Below are 23,224 nucleotides of genomic sequence, written 5' to 3'. Positions count from 1 at the left end.
TCTAAGTCCCATAGGACAAGACTGGTTAGTCCCATTTTACAGATGAGGCCACTAGAATGAGGAGGCACGTCCTAGGCCATCTATCTGTGCAGAGCCAGCACTAGAATCCAGGTCTGTTGATTCCAAGGGCATGGCTCCTTCCATTGAACTATCCTGCCTTTTGCCACTTTCTAGTCAATAGAAAACCTAATGCCTCATTTCCCAGATTCTGAGCATGGGGAACCAACTTTGATCCTACAGGCAATCCTAAAGGGGTCATATTCTCTTTTGTGTCATTGTTCCGAACCAGAGTTGCCTCTGGGAAAATATCTCCAAACATCGTTTGAGTCAGGCTCATGTCTAGGTTTTCCCAAATGTGGGTAAGTCTCTGGTTCCAGCACCATTATTCAAGGAAGCCTGTGAGAAGAGGACAGCTTTATTACTCCCAATAGAAAGGCAAGAGACACAATCTACTCATTCTCCCATCCACAGATGCAGAAAATACACAGGGCGATCAGATGACACCACAGCACCAGGGACAGAGGCTAAAATGCCTAAGATACCCTCAGGCAGTTCCCTTCTAAGGACAGCTTCTTGGGATTGCCAGTGGGGCAACCCTTTTGACATTCCAATGAATGTGGTCCCTCCCATAGCATGCTACATGTGCCTTCCCAGACCCAGATTGGTGCACCATGATTTTAAGCCCCCTTCTCCCCAAGGCAAACATGATACAGGGTTGTTGATTCCAAGGTCAAAAAAGGATGGCTGTCTGTGCACAGCCAAGGTCATGGGAAATGAGTAAGTTGTAGAAGTCTGGGGTTATAGTGTTTGAGGGAGCACTAATAAGTCGATTGAAAACCTGCAAGATGAGGTCAGGAGCTGGGGAGGAGAGAAGCTGTGAGTCAGACAGTGGGCTCATTGAGGAAAGAAGGGGAGATTGGGTGGTGGATCTGAACCTTAATGGAGGAGGGGTGATGGAGTGATGCTGGGAGAGGGGGGTCCCTGGAAGTGCAATGGGGAGGATCTCAACTTCTTGGAGCAAGTCCCAGTGGAAACCAAATAAGGAAGGAACAAGAAAGGAAAAAATTGAGGATGAATGCAGATTTGTTGTCTATGGAACAGGCATCCCAGAGGGCATCATGGAAGGGGTAGCTATAGATTGAGATATTGAGAGGATGGATGAAGGGAATTCAAATTAAAAAAAAGAAATGAGGTATGAAAAATGGGATTTTCATAAAGATGGGGTCAAGGGGAGGTACAGGATTACAGGAACACAGAGGCTCTAACCAGGTGGGAGTGTGTATCATTGCCAGAGGAATTCAGGATGGAGTCGTCTCAGGCAAAAGGATCCTCATTCAGGGGAGTGGATGGAAAGATGCTCCTCTCCTTTCCATGAATGAGATAAATGAAGGGAACTCAATGAAAGGGCAGGTTTTCTGTGTCCCCTGAAGGCAGGAAAGGATCCCCTAAAGAGACTCTCTGTTGTCATTTTTATCAATCTTTCCCCTCTTCCTTCTTCCATGCTTCTTACTCATTCACTGTCTCTCTATCCAAGCCTATCACTCTCTTTAATTCTCCATCTCTCTTTCTCTTTGTGGTCTTGTTCTATGATTCTGTGTCCCCCAGTAGATCAGCATAATCTGTCTATCTATGTTGTGTGTGTTTGTATGTGTGTGAGTGCCACTCCTAGAGGAGGATCTGGAGCCCTTCCTCTCTGGTCTTCATTTCTGGCCCAATCTACCCCTGGGAAGCCAGGAAACCTGTTTCCCAGGTCCTTTGCCTAATTGGTCTTCTCTAGGCCACCGCCTAGCATTGACACAGTTCAGGAAAGTGTAGGAGGGTTCCCTGGCACAGGACGTCCCTTGGGCTCTCCCAAGCAAGAACTTAGGTTGGCAGGAAGGAACTGGTCAGACCAGAATGGGTATCCCTCCTCCCCTTCACTTGCTGGTCTTTCTGAGACATTTCCAGAACTCAGCCCAGAGAGGTTCTCTCTAGCAACCCCCAAACCAAGGCCTTGCTGCAATCAAGGGCCCCAGAGAGACCCTTTTAGTGAGAAAGGAAAGTCTGACCAGAGCCTCACAGGTAGGAGAGCACCCAGGTTGTAGGATATCAAGATTCTGTTTCTGTTTCTCCCTTCTATTGTGTTGTCTTTTTCCTCCCATCTCTGTCTTTCTCTCACTCCTTCTCTCCATTTTTCGCATTCTTTCCCCTTCTTCCTTCCTCCCTGTCTCTTGCTTGTTCACTCTTCTACCCAGTTCTGTCATTCTCTCTAATTGTCCATCTCTCTCTCTCTCTCTCTGTAGTTTTGCTCTGTGTTCCTGTCTCCCTCTGCCTCTTCTTCCTCCCCTTTTCAGTGGTACCCCTTAGGAGGGTCATGCTGGGGCAGGGTCCTGCCCCCTTCTCAATTATTCAGTGAACCAAGACTTCCTAAGCTTTGACCCTATCCAGGGATCAGGTGGGGGGGGATCAGAAATAACTACTGGCTCCCAGCCCTCCTCTCCAAACTACCTTGAAGATCCTCCCTCCCATTCCTGCTAAGATGTCTTGGCTGGGGGCCTTGGGGAGTAGCAAAAGAGTGTCCTCCAGGCAACTCTTTCTAGCTCCCCCAGAAAGAGCTGTTGTCCCTGGACAGAAGGCAGATTCCCAGCTAGGGGATCCTGGGGAGGGGGATGCTTTACAAGTCATTTCTTCCTTTTCTGCTTAGAGCAGCAAAGATGTGTGTCTGAACCCTGAATTAGAGATTTACTGTGTGACACTGGGTAAGTGACTTTTCTTCTCTGGGCCTCAGTTTCCACCTCTATAAAATGGAGAGAGGTGGGAATGGGGCTAGACTGGATGGTCTCTGATTTCCCTCTATTTGGGGAAGGTCTTTAAAAGGAAGACCCACCTGAAACACTTGAAGGTCAACTAGAGCCCTAATGGAGGGAGCAGATCATAAGGGGATATGGGGGAAGGGACACGGGGCTGGAGGAAGCTTCCAGGGAAAGGGAAGGGGGAATGACCCTTCTGTTAACAGTTAGCCATCCTACATCCAGCTTCCCCCTACACCCTTCTACCCACTCCTGAACAGCTAATATCTGTTTTTATTACGCTCTATAGCCATCCTCCTGACCAGACCTTGGACTTAACTTGCTTCTCCCTGCCCCTGTCTGACTTTGTATGACCAGCCCCTTGAGACCCACCTAGGTTCCTCATTCAGTCCTTGGCACACTACTTCCCTTGGCACAGTAACCCTGCCAGGTGGGCAGATGTCCCATGGAGGCTTGTTTTTATTGCATTTAGGCTACTCAGAGCTTTTTCTTAATTTAAATTTAATAAAGCCCTCTCCTCATAACCTATAAATCTTTGAAATAAAGATTTACAAAATTCTTCTACAAACCCAATGACCACATTGGCTGTGTGTAACAATTATGCAATATTTCATACCCATAGGCCCCCACATCTGTGGCTACTCTCTGTTCCACAGATTCCTACTTGGTTTTCATAGCCCTGAACAAAGAAAGCCCTTTCCCATGTTCCCAGTAATCTGCCTTTTTCAGGATTTTGTGATCCTTCTCTCCCCCTCCCTCTCTTTCTCCTCCTTTTGCCTCTCTCCTTTCTCCTCTCCCTCCTCTCTTCATCCCCCTTTCCCTTCTTCCTCCTTTCCACCTCTTTGCCTTGGGCTTTTCTTTCTCCTCTTCTTTATTCTGTTCTCTGCTTACTCTTTCTCTCCTCTGTTCTTTCTCTTCTCTGCTTCCTTTCCCTTTCTCCTCCCCTCTTCCTCCTCTCTTCTTTCTCCTCCTCCTCCTTCCCTTTTCTTCCTTCTTCCTCTTCCCTCCCCTCCTCCATTTCTCCCCTCTCCTCCTCTCCTTCTTTCTTCGGTTTCTCTTCCCTTCTCCGGCCCTGCTTTCCCTCCCTCTTGTCCTCCTCCCCTCTCCCTCCCTTCTTCCTTCCCTCCTTTTGCTCTCTCCTCCTCCTTAGGCTGCCTACAGAACTGAGGAGGGAGGTCCCTTGAATCCAGAATACTCAGCCTACCTGTCTTCCCTCCCAGCCAGAGCTGATTAATGATTACAGGCATGGAATGAAAGTGGCTGCCTGGGTGCACCTCAAAGTCCACCTTGGCCCCGATTTCCAGCAGGCACTGTGGGAAATGGAGGCAGGAGCTCTGGAGGCCGCAGCCGGGCCTCCTCAGGAGGCCAGGGCCATCCTCAACGTCTATGACATCCTGGTTATTGGTTGCTACTTTGTGTTCGTCCTTGCAGTGGGAATCTGGGTGAGCCTGGGCCCCCAGGGGTCAGGGGAGGGAAGGGGGGAGAGGCCTATCTGGGTCCAAAGTGGGGTGAGGCCTGGGCACAGGGCCGCTGATTCCCTCCATCCTTCCAGTGGCATTCATGGGGGCTCTGAGTCCAGTCCGTGAGTGACTTGGAAGAGGGGAATGATAGACCAGAATCAGTCTCTGTCTTGGGACAGCAAACAGACTGTCAGAGTTGGGAGAAGCTTCAGAGGCTCCACTTTCACTGAGAGGAAAGCTCACCCCCCTGCAGAGGGGAAGGCACGGTGGAGGTTACTGATTAAGCAATCGATTCATAAACATTTACCTCATGATGTGGGAAAGGGGCCAGGAGGAGAAGGAGGAAGAGAAAAGGATGCAAGACATTCCCTTGGATACACAAAGAACAATTCATTTAAGACAGAAATGGAAAATTCTAATCTTTAGCCAGGTTTTTAAAGAGAGAAGAGGGAAGAGGTCCTGGGATGAGTCAGGAGGCAGGGAAGACTGGGGAGGGAGGTGTCTAGGTCCCAGGAGAGGAATGTGATGGTGCTGAATGCCAGGCCTCCCTGGGGGAGCTTGGGGAGACTTCAGGGCGGGCCTTGGCTCTGGTCAGCTCATCTCTGGCTCTTTCCTTTCCAGTCCTCCATCCGAGCCAGCAGAAGCACCATTGGGGGCTACTTTTTGGCTGGAAGGTCCATGACTTGGTGGCCGGTAAGTCTGTTTCTTTCTTTCTTTGAGCCATCCTATAGGCAGCTGGTATCAGACCAGATGGGTGTGGATGCTGATTCTGCCCCCTCCCCATGGACTGTGTGACCTAAAGGAGTCCATTGACCTCTCCAAGCCTCACTTCTCTCAGAGCTAGTAGAGGGAGGTTGTTGGCCTCCAGTTAGAGGCAGGTCCCAACTGTAGCTTAAGCTTTTAGGGTATTTATATGTCCAGCTTCCTGAGGTCCCCCAGGGAAGGAACTGGGATTATTCATGTGGAATAAACATGTTGATAACAAGACAGCTCACATAGAGGTACAAGCTAAATATTCCCATTTCCTGTGATACTAATCCTGGTCTCCAGTCACCAGATTTTCCCAGAATTTTCCATCTCCCCCAGAGAGCATTCATAACATAGCACAGTGCTCCAGGTGCGTGGTCTGACCAGGTCAAAGGGGAGTGGGGTGATCATATCGATATTCCTAGAAGCTCTGCCTTTTTAAATCAAACCTAAAATAATATTCATTCGGGGGATGGTTTGATCTTGTGGTCCACTATCACCCTCAGATCTCTAACTTTTGCCCATCTATAACTCCCCCACCTCATACTTGCAAAACTTTTGTACCCAAGTACCCACTAAATTTCATCTAATTAGATCTAGCCCAGTTCTCTGGGCTCTCAAGGACCATTTAAATTCTGACTCTGTTATCCTCCCAGTGTATTAGCTTTACCTTCCATCTTTGTTTCACCGGCAAATATGATGAATATGTCATATCTGTTTTTATCCTAATCTCTGATGAAAATGTTCAACAGAACAGAAGCAAGCAAATGGGACACTTCTTCCCAGAGCACCTTCCAATTTGACCCAGAACCAGTCATGATAATTCCCATTCCATCCAACTGAGAACCCAGATAATGGCCATAGTATCTAGTCCCCTCCCTCCATTCTGTTCACAAGGAACCAAAGACCTGTCCAGACCCAAGATAGAATGGGTCTTTAGCATTCATGGAGTCATAGACTCCTAGAACCTGGAACTGGTAGGGCCCTGAGAGATTGTTTCGACTAACTCTGTCACTTTGCAGATCAAGAAATAAAAACACGAGACAGAGTACGAACTCCTTAAGGTCACTTCCAATCCTCTTGAGGCTGATGCCTTCCTTCTATTGATTCTCTCCATTACATGCTGTTTATACCTTAATTGATTTTTTTCCTTTCGATTGTGAACTCTTGGAGGGCAGGGTTATCATGTCTTTGTTTTTTTCCTTCTTTTTGTTTTGGATTTTTTAAACTTTTTTTGCATCCCCCAGAGCATACAGTTCCTGTAATACAGTAGGTTCTTAATAAATGTTTATTGACCGAGTGATACAACTAATAAAAATCAGAGATAACATTTGAACTCAAGTTGATTAATCAATCAATACAATTTTATTAAGCAAACACTCTTTGCCAGATTCTGGACTCCTGGCTCCAAACACAAGGCCTCTCCCTCGCATTGTCCTGCTCTCAACCAATCACTTCATCTTCCTCTGTGCTCACAAGCCATTCCTATCATAAGAAGCTCATTAATAGGAATCAAAGCCAAGATCACTGGTGTATATTGGTTACCCCTCCTTCCCCTTTTAAAGAAGTCAAACTTTCCCAAAGCCAGTGATGGACCCCACTTTCCAGTGATGGACCCCATCCCTCCGCATCACAGGGAATACCCTGGGAAGTCCAATTTGCTTCCTGTTCTTTATATTTATCATTTACCTTGCTTAATAATGGAGTCTAAACATCAAGCACTTAAGATTGTGGATTTGATGGTTTTCTCACCATCAAATGTGATCAAATGTGTAAATGCTTCACTAACCTCAAGGAGATATGATCTGCTCTTGCAATATTCTTTGTATTGTATTGTATTTTTTCTGTTCATAGATTGATATATATATATATGTGTGTGTGTATATCTATACATATATATATATATATATGAAGAGTAGATGGAAAGGATACATACATCTATATGTAGAGATGGAAAGATAGGCAGGTAGGGAAAAAGATGGAGAGGCGGCAAAGATAGCTAGAAGGATAAATGGATGGATAGATTACGAGCACTGTTTGGATATTGTCTCTCATGAAGCAGTGGTTTACTCTCACAATATTCTTCCAACTGTATTTTTTTTCTGTTCTTAGATATATACATAGATGGATGGGTGGATGGAAAGGATACATACATACATGCATACATACATATGTAGAGATGAAAAGATAAACGGGTAGGTAGAATGATGGATGGGCAGCAAGGATAGATAAAAGGACAAATGGATGGATAGCTAAATTGTTAAGTAGGAAGGTAGGTAGATGGAAAGACTATATAGAGACATATGCATGCACAGAGTTGGTTAGATAGATGGGGAGGTAGATTGAAGATATAAATAGATGATGAATGTATGGATGGAAAGGATAGATAGACAGAAAGATAGATACATGAAGAAAGACACAATGAATGAAGAAACAGACAGATGGATAGATTGATGAAGAGACAAACAGATTGATGAATAAAGAGACACACAGGTAGCTAGTTAAGTAGGTAGGTGGATAAAGAGGCAGATGAATAAAGAGACACCCAGGTAAGTAGATAGATGATAGGTAAGTAGGTAGGTAGATAGATAGATAGATAGATAGATAGATAGATAGATAGATAGATAGAATGGGGGGGGGAGGTAAATGGATAGGGAGATAGCAGATAAAGATAGATGAATCTTATGGATACATACATACATAGGAATAGATAGACAGAAGATATAAATAGATGACTTATGGATCCAGATAATGGATAGATCTTATATGGATGGAAAGAAGGATGGATAGATAGACAAATGGATGGATGGATGGTTGGATGGATAGTTGGATAGATAATCAGTTATAACAGATCTTTTCTGATATTTTTCTTCATCTCTTACTTTTTTTAGTTTATACTTTCTTGATTAGATGAATAAAGCTTCAGGCAAAAATGCTTTCACTGACGCTTGTTGTATGCATTCCATCCTTTGTTCACAGCACACAGTTCAAGTTTGGGTCCAAAAAATCCAAATTCTTACACTATAGACCATTTTTTAAACAATATTTCCTCAGTTTTCACTAATTGTGACTTGACTTTGTCAGAATATGAAGATGAATAAGGAAAAGTCCCTCCCTCAAGGTGCTTATAGTCTGGGAAAGGAAATAAAATTGACAGCATCTCTACTGCAAGATAGAATAACAGGGCTATAAGCAAAAGTGGACTCAGAGTTCAGAGGGGCAGAGAAATGACTTCTAGATATGAACATTAAGGGGGATCTTCCCTTTTGTGGACACCCCTGTGATCAGTAGTGATGAAAATACCATCTGTGCTCCCCCAAGGATTGTGATTTCTTGCACAGGACTTAATAAACCTTAAGGCAGTGGACACCCTCTCTGTTTTTCCTTTCTCTCACTGTCTCTTTTCTTGTCTCTAACTCTCTCTCTCTCTCTCTCTCTCTCTCTCTCTCTCTCTCTCTCTCTCTGTCTGTCTCCATTTCTGTCTCTCTCTATCTCTCACTCTGGGTCTGTCTCTATCTATCTGTCTCTGTCTAGAGATCTTCTAACTCTTCTGACCTCCCCCCCGCCCCCGTTCAGAAGTTTGATGCTCTGACTCCTCATCTCCATCCATTTGGGAGCCCACCTCTCAAATCTAATTACCCAGAAGTCCAGACTTCAGTCCCATAACCCTGCTCTCTTTTCTCTACCTTTCAGATTGGTGCCTCTCTGATGTCCAGTAATGTGGGCAGTGGCTTATTCATTGGCCTGGCCGGGACAGGGGCAGCTGGAGGCCTGGCTGTGGGTGGCTTTGAGTGGAACGTGAGTAGCCCATGGAAGGAACCCACCCATGTTGGGAAGTCCTTATCTCCAGGGAACTTGAGCATAGACCCTGTAGATTTAACTCAGAGAGTTCTGGCTTTCTTTGCCTTTGCCCAGGCGACCTGGCTGCTCGTGGCCCTTGGCTGGATCTTTGTCCCCGTCTACATTGCAGCGGGCGTCGTCACAATGCCTGAGTACCTGAAGAAGAGATTTGGAGGCCAGAGGATCCAAGTGTACATGTCTGTCCTGTCCCTCATCCTGTACATCTTCACCAAGATTTCAGTGGGTAGATGTTCCTGCTCCCAAGGCTGCCCTTGGGCTCTAGTTCCCTGAGATACACATTGCTAGGCACTATGGGGGCAGGGGAGAATCATCATACACAAGCCTTTCCATCATTTTTTGGTCTGAGGGAGGCAGGGGAGGGATGATGAGCCCACTTTAAAAATAAGGAAACTGAGGTTCAGAGAGGGGATTAATTTACTCATAGCAACGTAGGGACAGGTCCAGAATTGGGGCTCAGTGCCTGCCCCTCCCTTCCCTTTGCCTCCTTTCTCACCTCACTTCCAGCCAAGCTAAGGCCCCTCTGAGAGGAGGAATGAGGGGTTGAGCCTGAGCTATCTGAGCTAGGATGGGGACCCAGGTCCCAGGACCCTTGCCCCCCCAGGACAGATCTCTGCATCTTCTTGCAGACTGACATCTTCTCTGGAGCCCTGTTCATCCAGGTGTCTTTGGGCTGGGACCTCTACCTCTCCACAGTCATCCTGTTAGTTGTGACAGCCATCTACACCATTGCAGGTAATGACCCTTGGAGCCAGAGAGACAAGAGGGAGTCAGTGGAGACAGACCAAGAGGATGGGGGGAGAAAGAGGGACAAAGAAGGAGGTGGGAGAGGGAACAGAAGTAAAGACAGAGATACAGAGAGAGACCGAGAGAGAGGAAGAAGAAGGGGAGGAGGGGAGAGGAAGAGAATGGAGATATGGAGAGAGAGGAGAGAGGAGAGAGGAGAGAGGAAGAAGGGAAAGAGAGAGAAGGAAAGAGAGAAACAGAGACAGAGAATGGAGAGAGAGAGAGAGAGAGAGAGAGAGAGAGAGAGAGAGAGAGAGAGAGAAGAGGAGGGAGGAAGAAGGGGGAAGAGATGGAGAGAGAGGAGAGGACAAAGGGAAAGAGAGGGAGGGAGAGAGAGAAAAAAGAGAAGAAAGAAAGAGGAGAGAAAATGAAAAGAGGAGGAAGAAAGGAAAGAGAGAAGAGAAGGATAGAGAAAGAGAATGGAGAGAGAGAGAGAGAGAGAAGAGGAGAGAGGAAGAAGAAAAGAAGGCAAGAAGGGAGGCAGAGAGATGGAGAGTGAACAGAGAGGAAGAAGGGAAAGGGGAGGGAGAGAGATAGAGAGAGAGAGAATGGAGAGGAGAAACAGACAGAAAGACTTGAGCTTGAAGGAGAAAAGTCAAGTGGATAGATCCAGCCAGAAACAGGTAATAGAGAAATAGAAGGGACAGGGAGAAGAATGAAGACAGACATAAAATCAGATAGAGTGATAGAGGCAGAGAAAGAGAGAAATGAGAGCAGAGAGAAGTCAGGCAGCCTCTGGGGACCACGCAGGGCTGGGGCAGCCTGGTTGGTTGTGGCACTGATCCCTGCCCCCTACCCCATCTTAGGGGGTCTGACTGCTGTGATCTACACGGATGCTCTGCAGACAGTCATCATGGTGGGGGGAGCCCTGGTCCTCATGTTCTTAGGTAAGGCCTTGTGGGTGCTGGGGTAGGGGGCAGGGGTGAGCAGGGTCCTTAATTCCCCTGCTAGCCTGACCATCTCTGAGGGCAGGAGGCATGTCCCCTCCTTTCCTCAGCATCCCCATGAGATCCCAGGCCATGGGTGGGGGACACGATATTCCACAATGCCCCGTCACCCATGGAGCAGATGCTCTGGATTTGCAGGTTTTAAGGAAGTGGGCTGGTACCCAGGCCTTCAGGAGAAGTACCACACTGCCATCGCCAATGTCACAGTGCCCAACACCACCTGCCACCTACCCCGGCCCGACGCCTTCCACCTGTTCCGGGACCCTGTCACTGGGGACATCCCGTGGCCTGGCCTCATCTTTGGGCTCACAGTGTTAGCCACTTGGTGCTGGTGCACAGACCAGGTACCATCATCCTCAGGGCCCTGCCAGGGCTCCTGGCCTCTCTGACCATGCCCAAACAGGCCCCAAAGGGAGCCCTTGGTTAGGCCAGTCTCCCAGTGCCTACCTGGAGAAGGCAGTCCACAGAAAAGCCAACCCAACAAGGGGTCTGCTGCTGCCAGCCAGGATGAAGGCCATGGAGGCCAGTCTGGGCTCAGATCTGACCTCTGACACTGCCATGTGACCTTGGCCAAGTCCCTCAACCTCTTAGCTCCCAGGTGGTTCTCTAAGGGCAACTGTCCACCTGTCCTGGTGAAGGGACTTTTCCTTGCTGGGAGTTCCCTAAAACCAAAGAAATCACAGGTCCCCTTTCCCAGGTACTTGGAGTCATTTTGTGACCTAGAGTAAGTGACTTCCAGACTGGGCCTCAGTTTCCTCATCTTTGCAATGAGGATATTTCTGTCTCTCTGGATGCATCGAGGCAGGACTGAGTGTTTGCCCAGGGAGGAGGCACAGACTGGTCCAGGTTGGGGGACAAGAGCATGGGAGGGGTCCAGGGCCAGCTGGAGTCTGAGCTGAGGGTCTCCCAGCCCCGGCTCCCACCTCAAGGCCACCCAGTCCTTGAGCCTCCATGACCTCCACTCCCCTGGCCTTATCCCCCTCCAGGTGATTGTGCAGAGATCGCTGTCAGCCAAGAACTTATCCCACGCCAAGGGGGGCTCCGTGTTTGGGGGCTACCTGAAGATCCTGCCCATGTTCTTCATTGTCATGCCCGGGATGATCAGCCGGGCTCTCTACCCAGGTACACCCGGCCTTTCTGGGTTCCGGGAGTGAGGAAGGATCAGGGTGAGATCGAGTGACAGCGGTAGAGACTTGGAGCTTGCAGGGCCCTTCCCATCCTCAGCTGAGCAAGAACCCCCTTTAGCCCTTCTCCTACAAGAGACCATCCTGTCTCTGTTGAAAGCCATCTGAGCACAGGGAGCTCACTCCCTCTCAGGACAATCTACTCCACTTAGGAACATTTTCATGGGTAGGCTGTTTTTTTCCCTAACATCTGAGATCTGTCCTTGCCAATGGCCCTGATGTTGTTCCCTAGAAGCCCCAATGCCTGCCTTCCCTGGGCTGGGATCCAGGTTCTAAGCTGTTCCCTCTTTTTCCTAACTCCACCCATCTCTACTGGCTGCCTATAAGATGAAGAGTCTGGACCAGATAATCTCTAAATGCCCAGCTCTGACACCCCCTATTCTAAGCTCCCTCCCAGTTCTTACATCCCCTGTTCTAGGACCCCCCCAGTTCTGGCATCCCCTGTTCTAAGACCCCTCCCAAGTGTCGTTCTAAAGATCTCAGCTCTGACTTTTCCACCTCTGGATTCCTTCTAAAACTGTTAATGACTGAAAAGGGCCTATGATAGCTAACTTCCCTGGAGGGTCGCCATCTTCCTGTGGGGTCACTACCCTAACCGGAAGGACTCAGTGTCTAGGATGGGATGCCAGACTCTGTGGATGACCTGGACAGGAGGGACTGTGGGGTGGAGGTTTCCCTAAGCTCCAAGGCCCAGGCCCCTGTCCCTCCGGCCCAACACAGGCCTGGTCCTGGCCCACCCTCACCATCCTCTGGGAAGATGACCACGCTCTCTGGGACCACAGCCTAACCTCAGCCCTGACTTCTGCCTTGGCTTTTCCAGATGTGATCGGCTGTGTGGACCCCGACCTCTGCCAGGCCATCTGTGGGGCCCGAGTGGGCTGTTCTAACATCGCATACCCCAAACTGGTGATGGAGCTCATGCCTGTAGGTGAGGCCTCACAGAGACTTTGGGCCTGGGAGAGGGGGCAGGGGGGGCAGAAAATGAGGGGCAGGCAAAGTCATCATTACAGCTGGGGAAAGTAGAGGGTGGGAATGAGGTGTGAAACAGTAGGAGAGGTGAGGAATTGCACCCTGGAACATGGGAGGGAAGAAACTATTACCCTTGGGTTTAGATGCTATTGTTTCCAGAAGCAGAGCTAAGCTTGGGATCAAGGGCACAGGTGGCAACAATGGGTGAGCTATATAGGGGTCTTGTCTCTGCCACTGCCACTGTGGAGAAAAAGCCCCTTCCCCTCAGATGTTGACAGTACCCATTAAATTTTCCACTCTGGGACAAAGTTCCAGCTGCCTCTCCCTAGTTTTGCCTCTGGTGGGCCAGGCAGTGCCTTGTTTACCTTCTGCCTTTCTGTGTATCCCCAACCCTTAGCTCATAGTAGGCCCTTAAATGTTTATTGCTCAACTGACTGACCTTAGGAAATCCCCTTCCTTCTCTGGACCTCATTCTTCCTCATCCATAAACACTGGGGGTGATCTCTGCCTACCTGACTCACAAACAGTGAGAGGTACAACCTGAGTTTCCCATTCCTGGAGGGGGAGAGGCCTTGTCAACAAGTGAGGACTGGAGCCTAGGCCATGGGCACAGGATTAGCTTTCTCAGGTCTATTCCTAGCTCCTGAATTGTCTCTCTAGGCAGGCGTCTTCCTATCCTGGGCCTCGATTTCCATCCTAGAATGAATGGGCTCTAGGGTCCTTTTCCAGTCTAAAAATCTGTGACAGGGTCTGACTCACCCATTCAAAGGTCAGGAAATCATTGGTGCCAACCCTTCATTTGGCCCAAAGAAGATGAAGAATTCTCTCAAGATCACCCAGCCAGGAAGTAGCAGGGCTGGCACTAGAACCCAAGCCCCTTCCCCATGTTCTGGCTGCCTCTGCCAAGGTCCCTCCCAGCAATTCTATGAGGAAGAGGTGGGCAAAGAGAAAGATGAATGCTCATGGTGATCTCTGAGATCATCTCTGCCTCTGCCAAGGAAAGACGCTCAGCCAACCCTGAAGCCTGGCAGCCTCCCAGATCTACCTCCAGCCCCCTTGCTCAGGATGTGGTACATTCCCATGAGGTACCTTGAGGACAGAAGGGCAGGGCTCAGTCTCCCCATCCTAGAGACTAGAGAGGGGAAGGGGATTGTGGCAGAGAAACTAAGACTCCAGGCCTGGACATTCCCTAATTTTCAAGACTAGACAGGAGATGAAGTCTCGGGTTTTTCCTCTCCCCGGCGCCCCCATCCCCAGGACTAGGATTGAAGGCAGCCTTGTGATGAAGCCTGGAGATCCAATACTCTGCCTGTGGGGCTGCCATCCCTGAGGGGGCTTCTCTCTCCCATAGGGCTTCGGGGCCTGATGATCGCTGTTATCATGGCAGCCCTCATGAGTTCCCTCACCTCCATTTTCAACAGCAGCAGCACACTCTTCGCCATTGACATCTGGCAGCGCTTTCGCAAGAAGGCGACAGAGCAGGAGCTGATGGTGGTGGGCAGGTCCTGGCTCTCACAATCCCCCCCTCCTATCCTCCTGGGGCTGGGGGCCTTCACACCTCCCCTCTTGAAGTGAAGAAGGGAGTCATAACCCCAGGTTTCAAGTTGGCAAGTGCTAGCCCTGCAAACCCACTCACTGTGTGACCTTGGATAAGTCATGGCCTTTCTCCATTCTTCAAGTTCCTCTTCTACCAGTGAGGCTAGGTGTCCCCTGAGGTTCCTCCTGCTCTGATATTTCTGGGCTCTAAGTTGCCAGACAGGAGGTAGGCCAGGGCCAACCTTGTAGTTACCAAAGTATCCCAAAGACTTGCCCCAAGGCTTCTTCCCGAGGGTAGGATTTAGGTCATCCAGGAGGAGGAAATTCCAGATGGGAAGGACCATCCTGGGCAAAAGTATGAGAGCCAGAATTAACTTGGTGGTTTAGGGATGGAGGAAAGGCAGCTTGGCCTAGGGCATGTGGGCAAGCAGCGGGGAGGTGGAGAGAGCAAGGTCTCAAGGGCAGGATTCTAGCTGAAGGCCAAGGATTCAGTCAACTCTGGGACTCTCTGGATCCATCCTATTAGGGAGAGACATTGCCTTGGAAGGGAAGGCAGCCTTGTCCTGGTACGCCGAGTGCCAAAAGCAATGTCGGGGACAGTAGAGGGCAGAGAAGCCAGGACTGGGGAACTCAGCATTCCTGAGTGAGCCTGGCTGACTAGGAGGGCAAAGTAGGAGAACCTCCCATGACTAGGAGGTGCCCACAGTCACAGCTGTGAGAGAGGCCCAGTAGCATGTGGATCATGGCATGGCAGAACTTGGGGGGAGCCTAGGACAGAGAGGGAACCTGAGAAGGGAAGGTCAGGCCTGAGAGGGGCTTTAGAAAAGGGAATGTCAGAGCTGGGAAGGGTCTTAGAACAGGGGATATCAGGGCTGGGAGGGGTCTTTTAGAGCTGGGACAGGTATTAAAACAGGGAAGGTCTGGACTGGGAGGGGTCTTAGAACAGGGGATGTCAGGGCTGGGAGGGAATTTAGAACAGGGGATGTCAGAACTGGGAGGATTTTAGAACAGAGGATGGCAAAGCTGGGGGGAAGACCTTAGAACAGGTGATGCATTTGGCCTAAGCTGGAGATCTGGTCTAAATTTCTCATTTTAAAGGTAGGAAGATGGTAGAACTGAACCTGGAATTCAGGTTTCCTGCCTCACAGGGTAGGGCTCTTTTTGCTCCCCTGTCTAACTTGCTGGTCTAAGACACAGTCCCTGGGGTGGGGAAGTTTAAGTGCCCAGACCCCCCTCTGTCCTGTGATCTGGTCCCAAGAGCTCAGTCTTGGCTTTGCCCTGAGGCCTTCCCTGGTCCCCTCCCCACAGGGTGTTTGTTGTATTCTTGGTGGTCATCAGCATAGTCTGGATTCCCATCATCCAGAGTGCCAACAGCGGGCAGCTCTTTGATTACATCCAGTCAGTCACCAGCTACCTCGCACCACCTATCACTGCCCTCTTCCTTCTGGCTATCTTCTGCCATCGAGTCACAGAGCCTGTGAGTGATTTTTATTGGGGAGGGGGAGGGAAGTCCCCCAGGATCCTGCCCAACCTGAGAGGAGGATGTCTTGAAGCACATTCAGGGCCAATGGTCATTTTTCCATCTATAAAATATGGTCTGGTGGGGGTTAGTGGGGTAGAGAGTTTATCAGCATCATCATAATAACTCATTAAAAAAGGACGGGATTTGGAGGCAGACGGCTTGGAGTCACAGACTCTGTCTTTGCCACTTTCCCTGGATGGGGCCTGGGAAATTTTTTTTTCCCCTTTGGATTCCTGTAAAATGAGATTTGTCACCAAAGTTCCTTCTAGCACTGATTCTATGATCCCAGAATTCTATAATTTTTTTTTTAGATTTTTTTTTTGCAAGGCAAATGGGGTTAAGTGGCTTGCCCAAGGCCACACAGCTAGGTAATTATTAAGTGTCTGAGACTGGATTTGAACCCAGGTACTCCTGACTCCAAGGCCAGTGCTTTATCCACTACGCCACCTAGCCGCCCCTGGAATTCTATAATTTTTGATGAAAAGAGAGACCCCCAGTCTTCTCTGGGTTCAGTTTCCCACAAAATGAGAAAGATTTTTCTTACAATAATATCTCTCCAACAGACTTGAGAGGTACTGAGCTCCCTGTCTGTGGAGAAATTCAGCTAAAGATGCCTGACTCTGTCAGAGCAGTTATTAAGGGAATCCTTCACCTGAGAGGGAATGGAAGAGACGTCCTCTGGTGCCTTCTTTGAGTCTAGAATAGAGATTACTGGCTTTGCCTTGAGCTCCCTGTGTCCAATGATGGGGTTCTAGGCAGCATGTCAAAGTGGCGAGGAGATCTGGCTTGGTGACCAGCTCCTGCCTATGGTATTGCCTTTCTCTGCAGGGAGCCTTTTGGGGCCTCATCTTTGGCCTGGTGGTCGGTGCCCTCCGGATGATTCTGGAGTTTTCCTATGGGGCCCCCTCATGTGGGGAGAAGGACACCAGGCCCGCCATCCTGAGGGATGTCCACTACCTCTACTTTGCTCTGCTGCTCTTTGGCCTTACTGCCTTTGTCATCATCGTCATCAGCTTCAGCACAGCCCCCATCCCTGAGGAAAAGGTAGGTTCCAGCCCAGGAGGGTGGGAGTGGACATCAGAACAACAGACCCAACTCTGCCACGGGGGATGTGGTCATGTCTAAGAGACTCGGTCTCATGAGGCTTCAGCTTCTTTCTTTGTAAAATGCTCAGGCTAGATGATCTTCAAAGGTCTCTTTCAGTTCTAGGTCTGTCAACTTTGACCATGGAAGAGAGAAGCTGCAGGGGTCTGAAGAAGAGCCAAGGGGGGCCGTAGAATATGAAATGTCAGAGCTGGGAGGGACCTTAGAATGGGGAGGTCAGAGCTGAGAGGAAGTTTAGAACAGGGGAGATCAGAGCTGGGAGGGATCAGGAGGGTGTCAGAGCTGGGAGGGTCTTAGAACAAGGGGTGTCAGAGTCGGGGGAACTTCAGAACAGGGTATGTCAGAGCTGGAAGAGGCCTTAAAGCAGGGGGTAACAAAGTTAAGAGGGGTCTTAGAATGAATAAGTTACTGAATGAATGAGGAATAGACATCCATTAAGGCCTTATCAGTATCAGAGATATCAGATCCAATCAAGAGTGTGATGGGGACTCAGGGCTCTCTCTGTTCCCTCCTCCTCCCCAGCCTCTACTCCTCCCAGAAGATTTCTTCCCCATCAACCTCTGACTAGATCCCCTGGATTCTCTCTCTTCAGCTCATTCCCCTTACTTGGTGGACCCGAAACTGTAGACCCCCAAGCCTGGAAGGGCCCTATCACACCCACCCACCGCGGGATACCAAGTCGACCCTGTCAGCCCAGGAGAGTCAGATAGAAGACTGTGACCTTGAAAAGAAGGAAGCCTCAGGTGAGCTGGGGAGAGGGTGGGAGAGGCAGGCAGACCCCCTGTGGAAAGATGGTCCCAAGAGAAGCAAGCAGGCACCAAGAATCTCTCGCAGTGTCCACAGTGCTAGAATGTTCTAGATGTTTCATGCTCTCTCCCTTCAAGGCAAGTGTTTGTCACCTTGAATTGGAGTCAGGAATTCTGGGTTCTAGCTTGGCACTGCCATATTGCTGCCCCAGGATGTAAACAAGCCATTGCCATTTTTGAGTTTTAGCTTTCTCCTTTAATTTATAAGAATAACACTTGAAAGTGTAGCTCCCATAGCAAGGATATATAACAAATTATGGGGGACAGAACTTGAGACAACAAGTTCACAGGAAACAGAAACTCAAAGGAACAAAACCAAACCAAACCCCTAATCTGTCTATGGGTGGTAGTAGCCCTCTGGTTTGTCTCCTCAAGTTACAAGCTTACAGGTTGGGTGCTGCAGGAGGGAGTGATGACAGCTCCTTCTTCCAGTTCAAGAATACTCTGTGGTACTCTTGAGTGAAAGCCCCTATCCGTGAGTTTACCATCAACCATCAGTCAGGAGACACAATGAACTCAAAGCAAAAGTGATTACTAAGACAAAATAGTGAGGCATGATCTATGTAACCCTCCTCCATATACCTCAGGGTACACTCTCCAGCAAATAGGGCATCAGTGGGGAAAGTGGACACAACCTTAGAGTATATGGGTAGCAAAGCTTTTATGTGGGGAACAGATGTGGCCAACAAAACTATTACTGCAGGATGTAATATGTTTTCTTCTCATGATGTCTTATGCTGAGCCCAGTTTCACAAAATGAAACCAACTTGTGAACACATTTTTGAACTTCATTTCTATGATTACATCAACTACACACAAAAAAAACCACAAAGTGTAGACAACAGGAAAAGAAGCTAAGGAAGGGAACAGGAAAAAAAAGGCCATTTGGATCTTTGAGACTTGTTGGGGCAAAATCTAAGACAAGTTCATTCATCTACCAATCAATAAACATTTATTGGGGTCTTCCTGGGTCTTCAGCAGCATGCTAAGTCTATATCCAAGGATATAAAAACCAAAGTGAAATAATCCTTGCCCTCAAGGAACTTACATTTCTAATGGAGGAAAAAACCATGGAATAGAGATAGACCAAGAAAGACAGAGACAGAGGAGACAGACAGACAAATAGAGACAGAGGCAGAGAGACATGAGAGAGACAGAGACAAAGAAACAGAGGGAACAAAGAGACAGCAAGAAGGGAGAGAGAAATAGAAACAGAGAGACTGAGACAGAGATGCAAAGAGACCTCAGTCATGGATATGTAGATATTCATATAATATGTAGAATGAAGATAAGGTCATTTGAAGGGGACTAGTAATTGTGATTGGGGGAGAGGATATCAAATCTGAGAATCAGAGTCTGAGAGATGGAAGGGACTTTGATGGCCATCTAGTCCAAACCTTATACAAAACCAAGGCTTCATGTAGAAGGTGCTATATGACTTGGTATCCAAGGAAACCAGGGATTCTAAGAGGAAGTCCATTCCAGACATGGCAGGCAGTGAATATAAAGACACCGAGAAGGGAGCTGGAGCAGCATGGACTCAGGACCAGCATTTGTGTTTATGTCTCAAGAGTATGAGGAAGGGAGTAATGTATAAGAACTGTAGAATGTGTTCAAGGTGGGTGCACATAGTTCTGAGGGTCAGGCCTCAGTCTAGGACCCAGAAACAAGGTAGAGCCAACTCTCACCCATCTCTTCTTACTCTCTCTTCTTTGTCTCAGTTTCTCCAGCCCCCACCCAGCCTTGTTGGAAGAAGGTTTATTTCTGGTTCTGTGGGCTTTCTTCAGCCCCCACCCCTATCCTGAGTCCTGCAGAGAAGGCTGCAATGGAAAGAAAACTGACTAGCATTGAGGAGACCCCACTTTGGAGACGAGTTTGCGACATCAATGCCATCTTACTACTCGCCATCAACATCTTCCTCTGGGGCTACTTTGCCTAAGTGGCTGGTGTGGCCCCTCAGCAGTCTAAGTGGGTTATAGCAACTGATAGCTAATGGCCTGAAAGGCCCACATGGAATTTCATGAGGGAGGCTTCCAAATGTGAGCTGTGACCATCCTATAACATCTTGGCTGATCAGTGTCCCACCTGCCCACCCTCACCTCCCCTGATCTGATCGATAGCCTCTCGAACACCTCTGTGGACCCAACACTGACTTGGAGCTCAAGTTTTATCCATGTGCTCCTGGCTCTGATGCCCATTAGCTGGATGCTCCAGGGCAAAGCATTTCTCTGAGACTGTTTCTTCATTTCTATCCCCTTCAAGGTTTACAAAGTGCTTCCCTCTCAATGGTCTCTTGAGGTAGGGTGTTAACAGGATTACCATCCTCCTTTTCAGAGATGAGGAAGCTGAATTTCAGAGAGGAAAATTGACTTTCTGGGGATGATAGAGTGAATAAGGGGAAAGGTCTGACTAGACTTTTGCAAAGTATATTTCTTCTCTGCCAAATTGTCCGCCATTCTGACCTAAGGTTCCTTAGGTTAGGAAAGATGTGGATTTCTCTCCTCATTATCTCCTGAGTACCCAGAGAGTCCCTATGGACTGCCAGGGAGCCAGAAGGAGATAGAAGAAGCTGGGAAGATAATGGTCAGTTCAATGAGATGGGATGTTGGCTCACTCCCTGCCCACTTTCCCTCTCAAAATTCCTGCCTCCAATCCCTCCAGCCCCTAAGGCTCTACTGCAATCAATCATCTCTCCTTGGCTCCTTACTCTTAAGTGTTAACAGAGCAAAGTCCCTCTCCTAACCTAAGGTAAATAACCCTGCCTTTCCATTTTACCTTATGCCACTCCATACCCTCTACATTCTAGCCAAACTGGGAGACTCTTGGTCCCTCCTCATCCTGTTCCATCCTTCACTGGTCCTTCATTCCCACTGCACCCCCCCCCCCCAATCATTCTTAGAAATAACTTCTCCTCCCTCCCAGCCAATCTGTATTGGTTGAAGTTGATTCCTTGTTTCAAGGCCCAGTCAGGGGCCTCTACCTCTGGTAAAAGTTAATCCCCTTCCTCAAATGCCTCAACCCTCTATGCCCAGACCACTCCCTTTCCCCCCATTTACCCTTGACTTTGTATCATACTTGTTCATGTCCCTATAAGATGTAAACTCTATGAGGCCTGGAGCTGTAGCATTTGTCTTTTTTTTTTGAGCCATTCGGGGTTAAGTTACTTGCCCAGAAGTCACTCAGTTAATAAATCTCTGGATGGATCTGTAATGTCATCTTGGTCTACTAGGAATAGCTTTTTCATTCCCGCCATTCCTACCACCCCACAATGCCTCTCAACCTGGTTTGGCTTTCCACAGATCCCTTCTAATTAACTTATAGAATGACACCACCCACCACCACTGACATTTTTTTTAGTTTTACTGAATGATAGAATCCCAGACTCTCAGGGAAGAATGAATCTCCAGAGAGCATCAGGGCCAACCTTTCAGAGCAAGAACCCTCTGTAATCTCTTGGACAAAGGGTCATTTATCTGAAAATCCCTGGGGATAGGAGTTTACTTTTTGAGGCAGTTCAGTTCATGCTGGGTCAACTCAAAAGGAATTTTTCCTTAGGTTAAGTCCTTAGGTCTCCTGAAGACAGAAAAAGGTCTTAAGGGATTTGCCATAGGGGATTCAAGACAAACAATCAATGACAATCTCAGGTAGAGAGAGGTGTGAGGGGGAGTGGGCTTTTCCAGTACCCCTGCCCTACTAAGTCATTGGGAGTCCCTACCTCTGGGAAACTCACCCCTTGGAAGCTGGGAGGCACCTATGGGCAGAGAGGTAACTGAATTGAGAGCTCAGGCAAGAATTCAGTGGGTGAATCAAGACAGTTCAGGATGGTAGGTAGGAGGGTGATTAGAGGCTTAGGGCCTACTAAGAACAAGGCCCATTGCTAGTGGTCTATGACTTCTACTTATCACCCCATTCTCTTCAACCATTTACTTCACCTAAACTCTGGCACGAGGCAAGACCTCTCAGGAAAAGGTGGGAAGGAGATAAAACTTGCAGTCTTAAATATATAAACTGGTAAGAACATTAAAGACTATCTAAACCAATCCCCTCCTTTTTCCAAAGGGGACACTGAGTCTGAGGGAGTTGATAACGGCTTGCACAGGCACATCCACACTGAGCGGCAAAGCATAGATTTGAATCCACATCTTGGCTCCCAGTTCACTGTGACTGATGTGTATCAATAACAGTATCTACCCATTGTTATTGAAGCTACTAGCTAAGGATAAATGAGTTGGCCAAAGCTTTGATTTTATTGGAATGAAAGGATCTCAGTCTTTGTAGATTATTATTTCCTGATTCCCTTGGAGACTCAGCTCAAATTCCACCTCCTACAAGAGGCCTTTGCCAGTCCCTAGATGCTACAATTGTCTTGTATAGACTTTATATCTTATCTACCCCTTGAGGATAGGGTCTGTTTAGCTTTTGCCTTTGTATCTCCAGCACTTAGCATATTGCCTGTAAACATTCGGTGCTTAATAAATCTTTATCAATAGATTGATTTCTGAAATTACCTTGAATGCATTCTAATTAGGACTGGGATATATTCTGATATTTACTAGCTTATGACTTACATTTGGGTATCAAAAGATCACAGATCTAGAGATCATCCAATCCAATTCCCTCATTTTACAAATAAGGAAACTGAGGCATAGAATGATTCAATGATTTGCTCTGATTTACCAGGCATAGATAGGATTTGATCCCAGAACCTCTGGCTCCAAATGCAGCACAAGTTTCCCTCTATTCCTGTCTCTTCACTTGTCTGAGACCCCCCAAATAATCCCTGAAGTACCTACCTCACAGGGTGCTTGTGTGGCTCAAATGAGATTGAATCTGTAAAGGGATTTGTAAGGCACTATAAAAAGTTGTGAAAACATCACTTTCCTAATTCTTCCTAATCTGTAAAATGCAGATCCTACCCCAGTGTAAATAATTAAACAGTACACTCAACTGCACTGTCATTTGAGATCCTACCACAGACACTAATTCTGAGCCCCCTGACCCCAGGCAAGTCTCTTAAACACCCCTAAGTTTATCCATCAAAGATGATAATCTATAAGAAGCACCTTTTAAACTTTAAAGTATTTTATAACTCAATAAGCATTTATTTAGTGCCAACTGTATGTCAGCACTGTGCTTAGCTCTGCCATATTAAACCAGTCAGTCCATAAGCATTTATTAAATGCCTACTAGATATATAGATGTGTGTGTGTGTGTGTGTGTGTGTGTGTGTGTGTGTGTGTGTGTGTGTGTGTAATACATATATACAGGAAATATAAAGAAGACCAAAAGATAGTCTCTATTCTCAAGGAATTAATTTAGAAGGGAAATTAGTAATAAAGATTAAACTTAAAGGTGTTTTTGGAGAGTTGGTTATTAAATATTTCTGGTACATCCCTGAGAACAAATTTGAACAAATTGGAAGGTGTTTGGCAGAAATGGGATTTAGAGCTGCCTCTTACACCATATGCTACCATGAGGTCAAGATGGATATACTTCTGAATATTAAAGTTTTTATG

General features: G+C 47.7%; 1 protein-coding gene across 2 annotated transcripts; it reads left to right on the top strand.

Moving 5' to 3' along the window:
- Positions 1-1,950: 1,950 nt before the first annotated feature.
- Positions 1,951-22,427, top strand: SLC5A9 (solute carrier family 5 member 9). Of its 2 annotated transcripts, XM_074221492.1 has the most exons (15): positions 1,951-2,061; positions 4,010-4,231; positions 4,871-4,942; positions 8,690-8,794; positions 8,912-9,076; positions 9,484-9,589; positions 10,447-10,527; positions 10,726-10,931; positions 11,574-11,709; positions 12,592-12,699; positions 14,092-14,242; positions 15,585-15,753; positions 16,627-16,842; positions 17,495-17,645; positions 19,430-22,427. In XM_074221492.1, exons 2-15 carry the CDS (start codon positions 4,040-4,042, stop codon positions 19,645-19,647), a joined length of 2,076 nt encoding a protein of 691 aa, XP_074077593.1. In that variant the 5' UTR covers positions 1,951-2,061; positions 4,010-4,039; the 3' UTR covers positions 19,648-22,427. The 2 variants fall into 2 exon arrangements, with proteins under 2 accessions (XP_074077593.1, XP_074077592.1); XM_074221491.1 differs by having other exon boundaries at positions 8,690-9,076.
- The last annotated feature ends 797 nt before the right edge of the window (positions 22,428-23,224 follow it).

Source organism: Macrotis lagotis, chromosome 2 (genome assembly GCF_037893015.1).
Source record: "Macrotis lagotis isolate mMagLag1 chromosome 2, bilby.v1.9.chrom.fasta, whole genome shotgun sequence".
Classification (NCBI taxonomy): domain Eukaryota; kingdom Metazoa; phylum Chordata; class Mammalia; order Peramelemorphia; family Peramelidae; genus Macrotis; species Macrotis lagotis.
This window is presented reverse-complemented; position numbering and strand designations above follow the sequence as displayed.

Bases quoted from the DNA above. Each gene is read 5' to 3' on its own strand.
- SLC5A9 (XM_074221491.1), top strand. From the start codon at position 4,040: ATGAAAGTGGCTGCCTGGGTGCACCTCAAAGTCCACCTTGGCCCCGAT. The intron at 9,590-10,446 runs GTAATGACCCTT...ACCCCATCTTAG, and splicing joins AGCCATCTACACCATTGCAG to GGGGTCTGACTGCTGTGATC. The intron at 15,754-16,626 runs GTGAGTGATTTT...CTTTCTCTGCAG, and splicing joins GCCATCGAGTCACAGAGCCT to GGAGCCTTTTGGGGCCTCAT.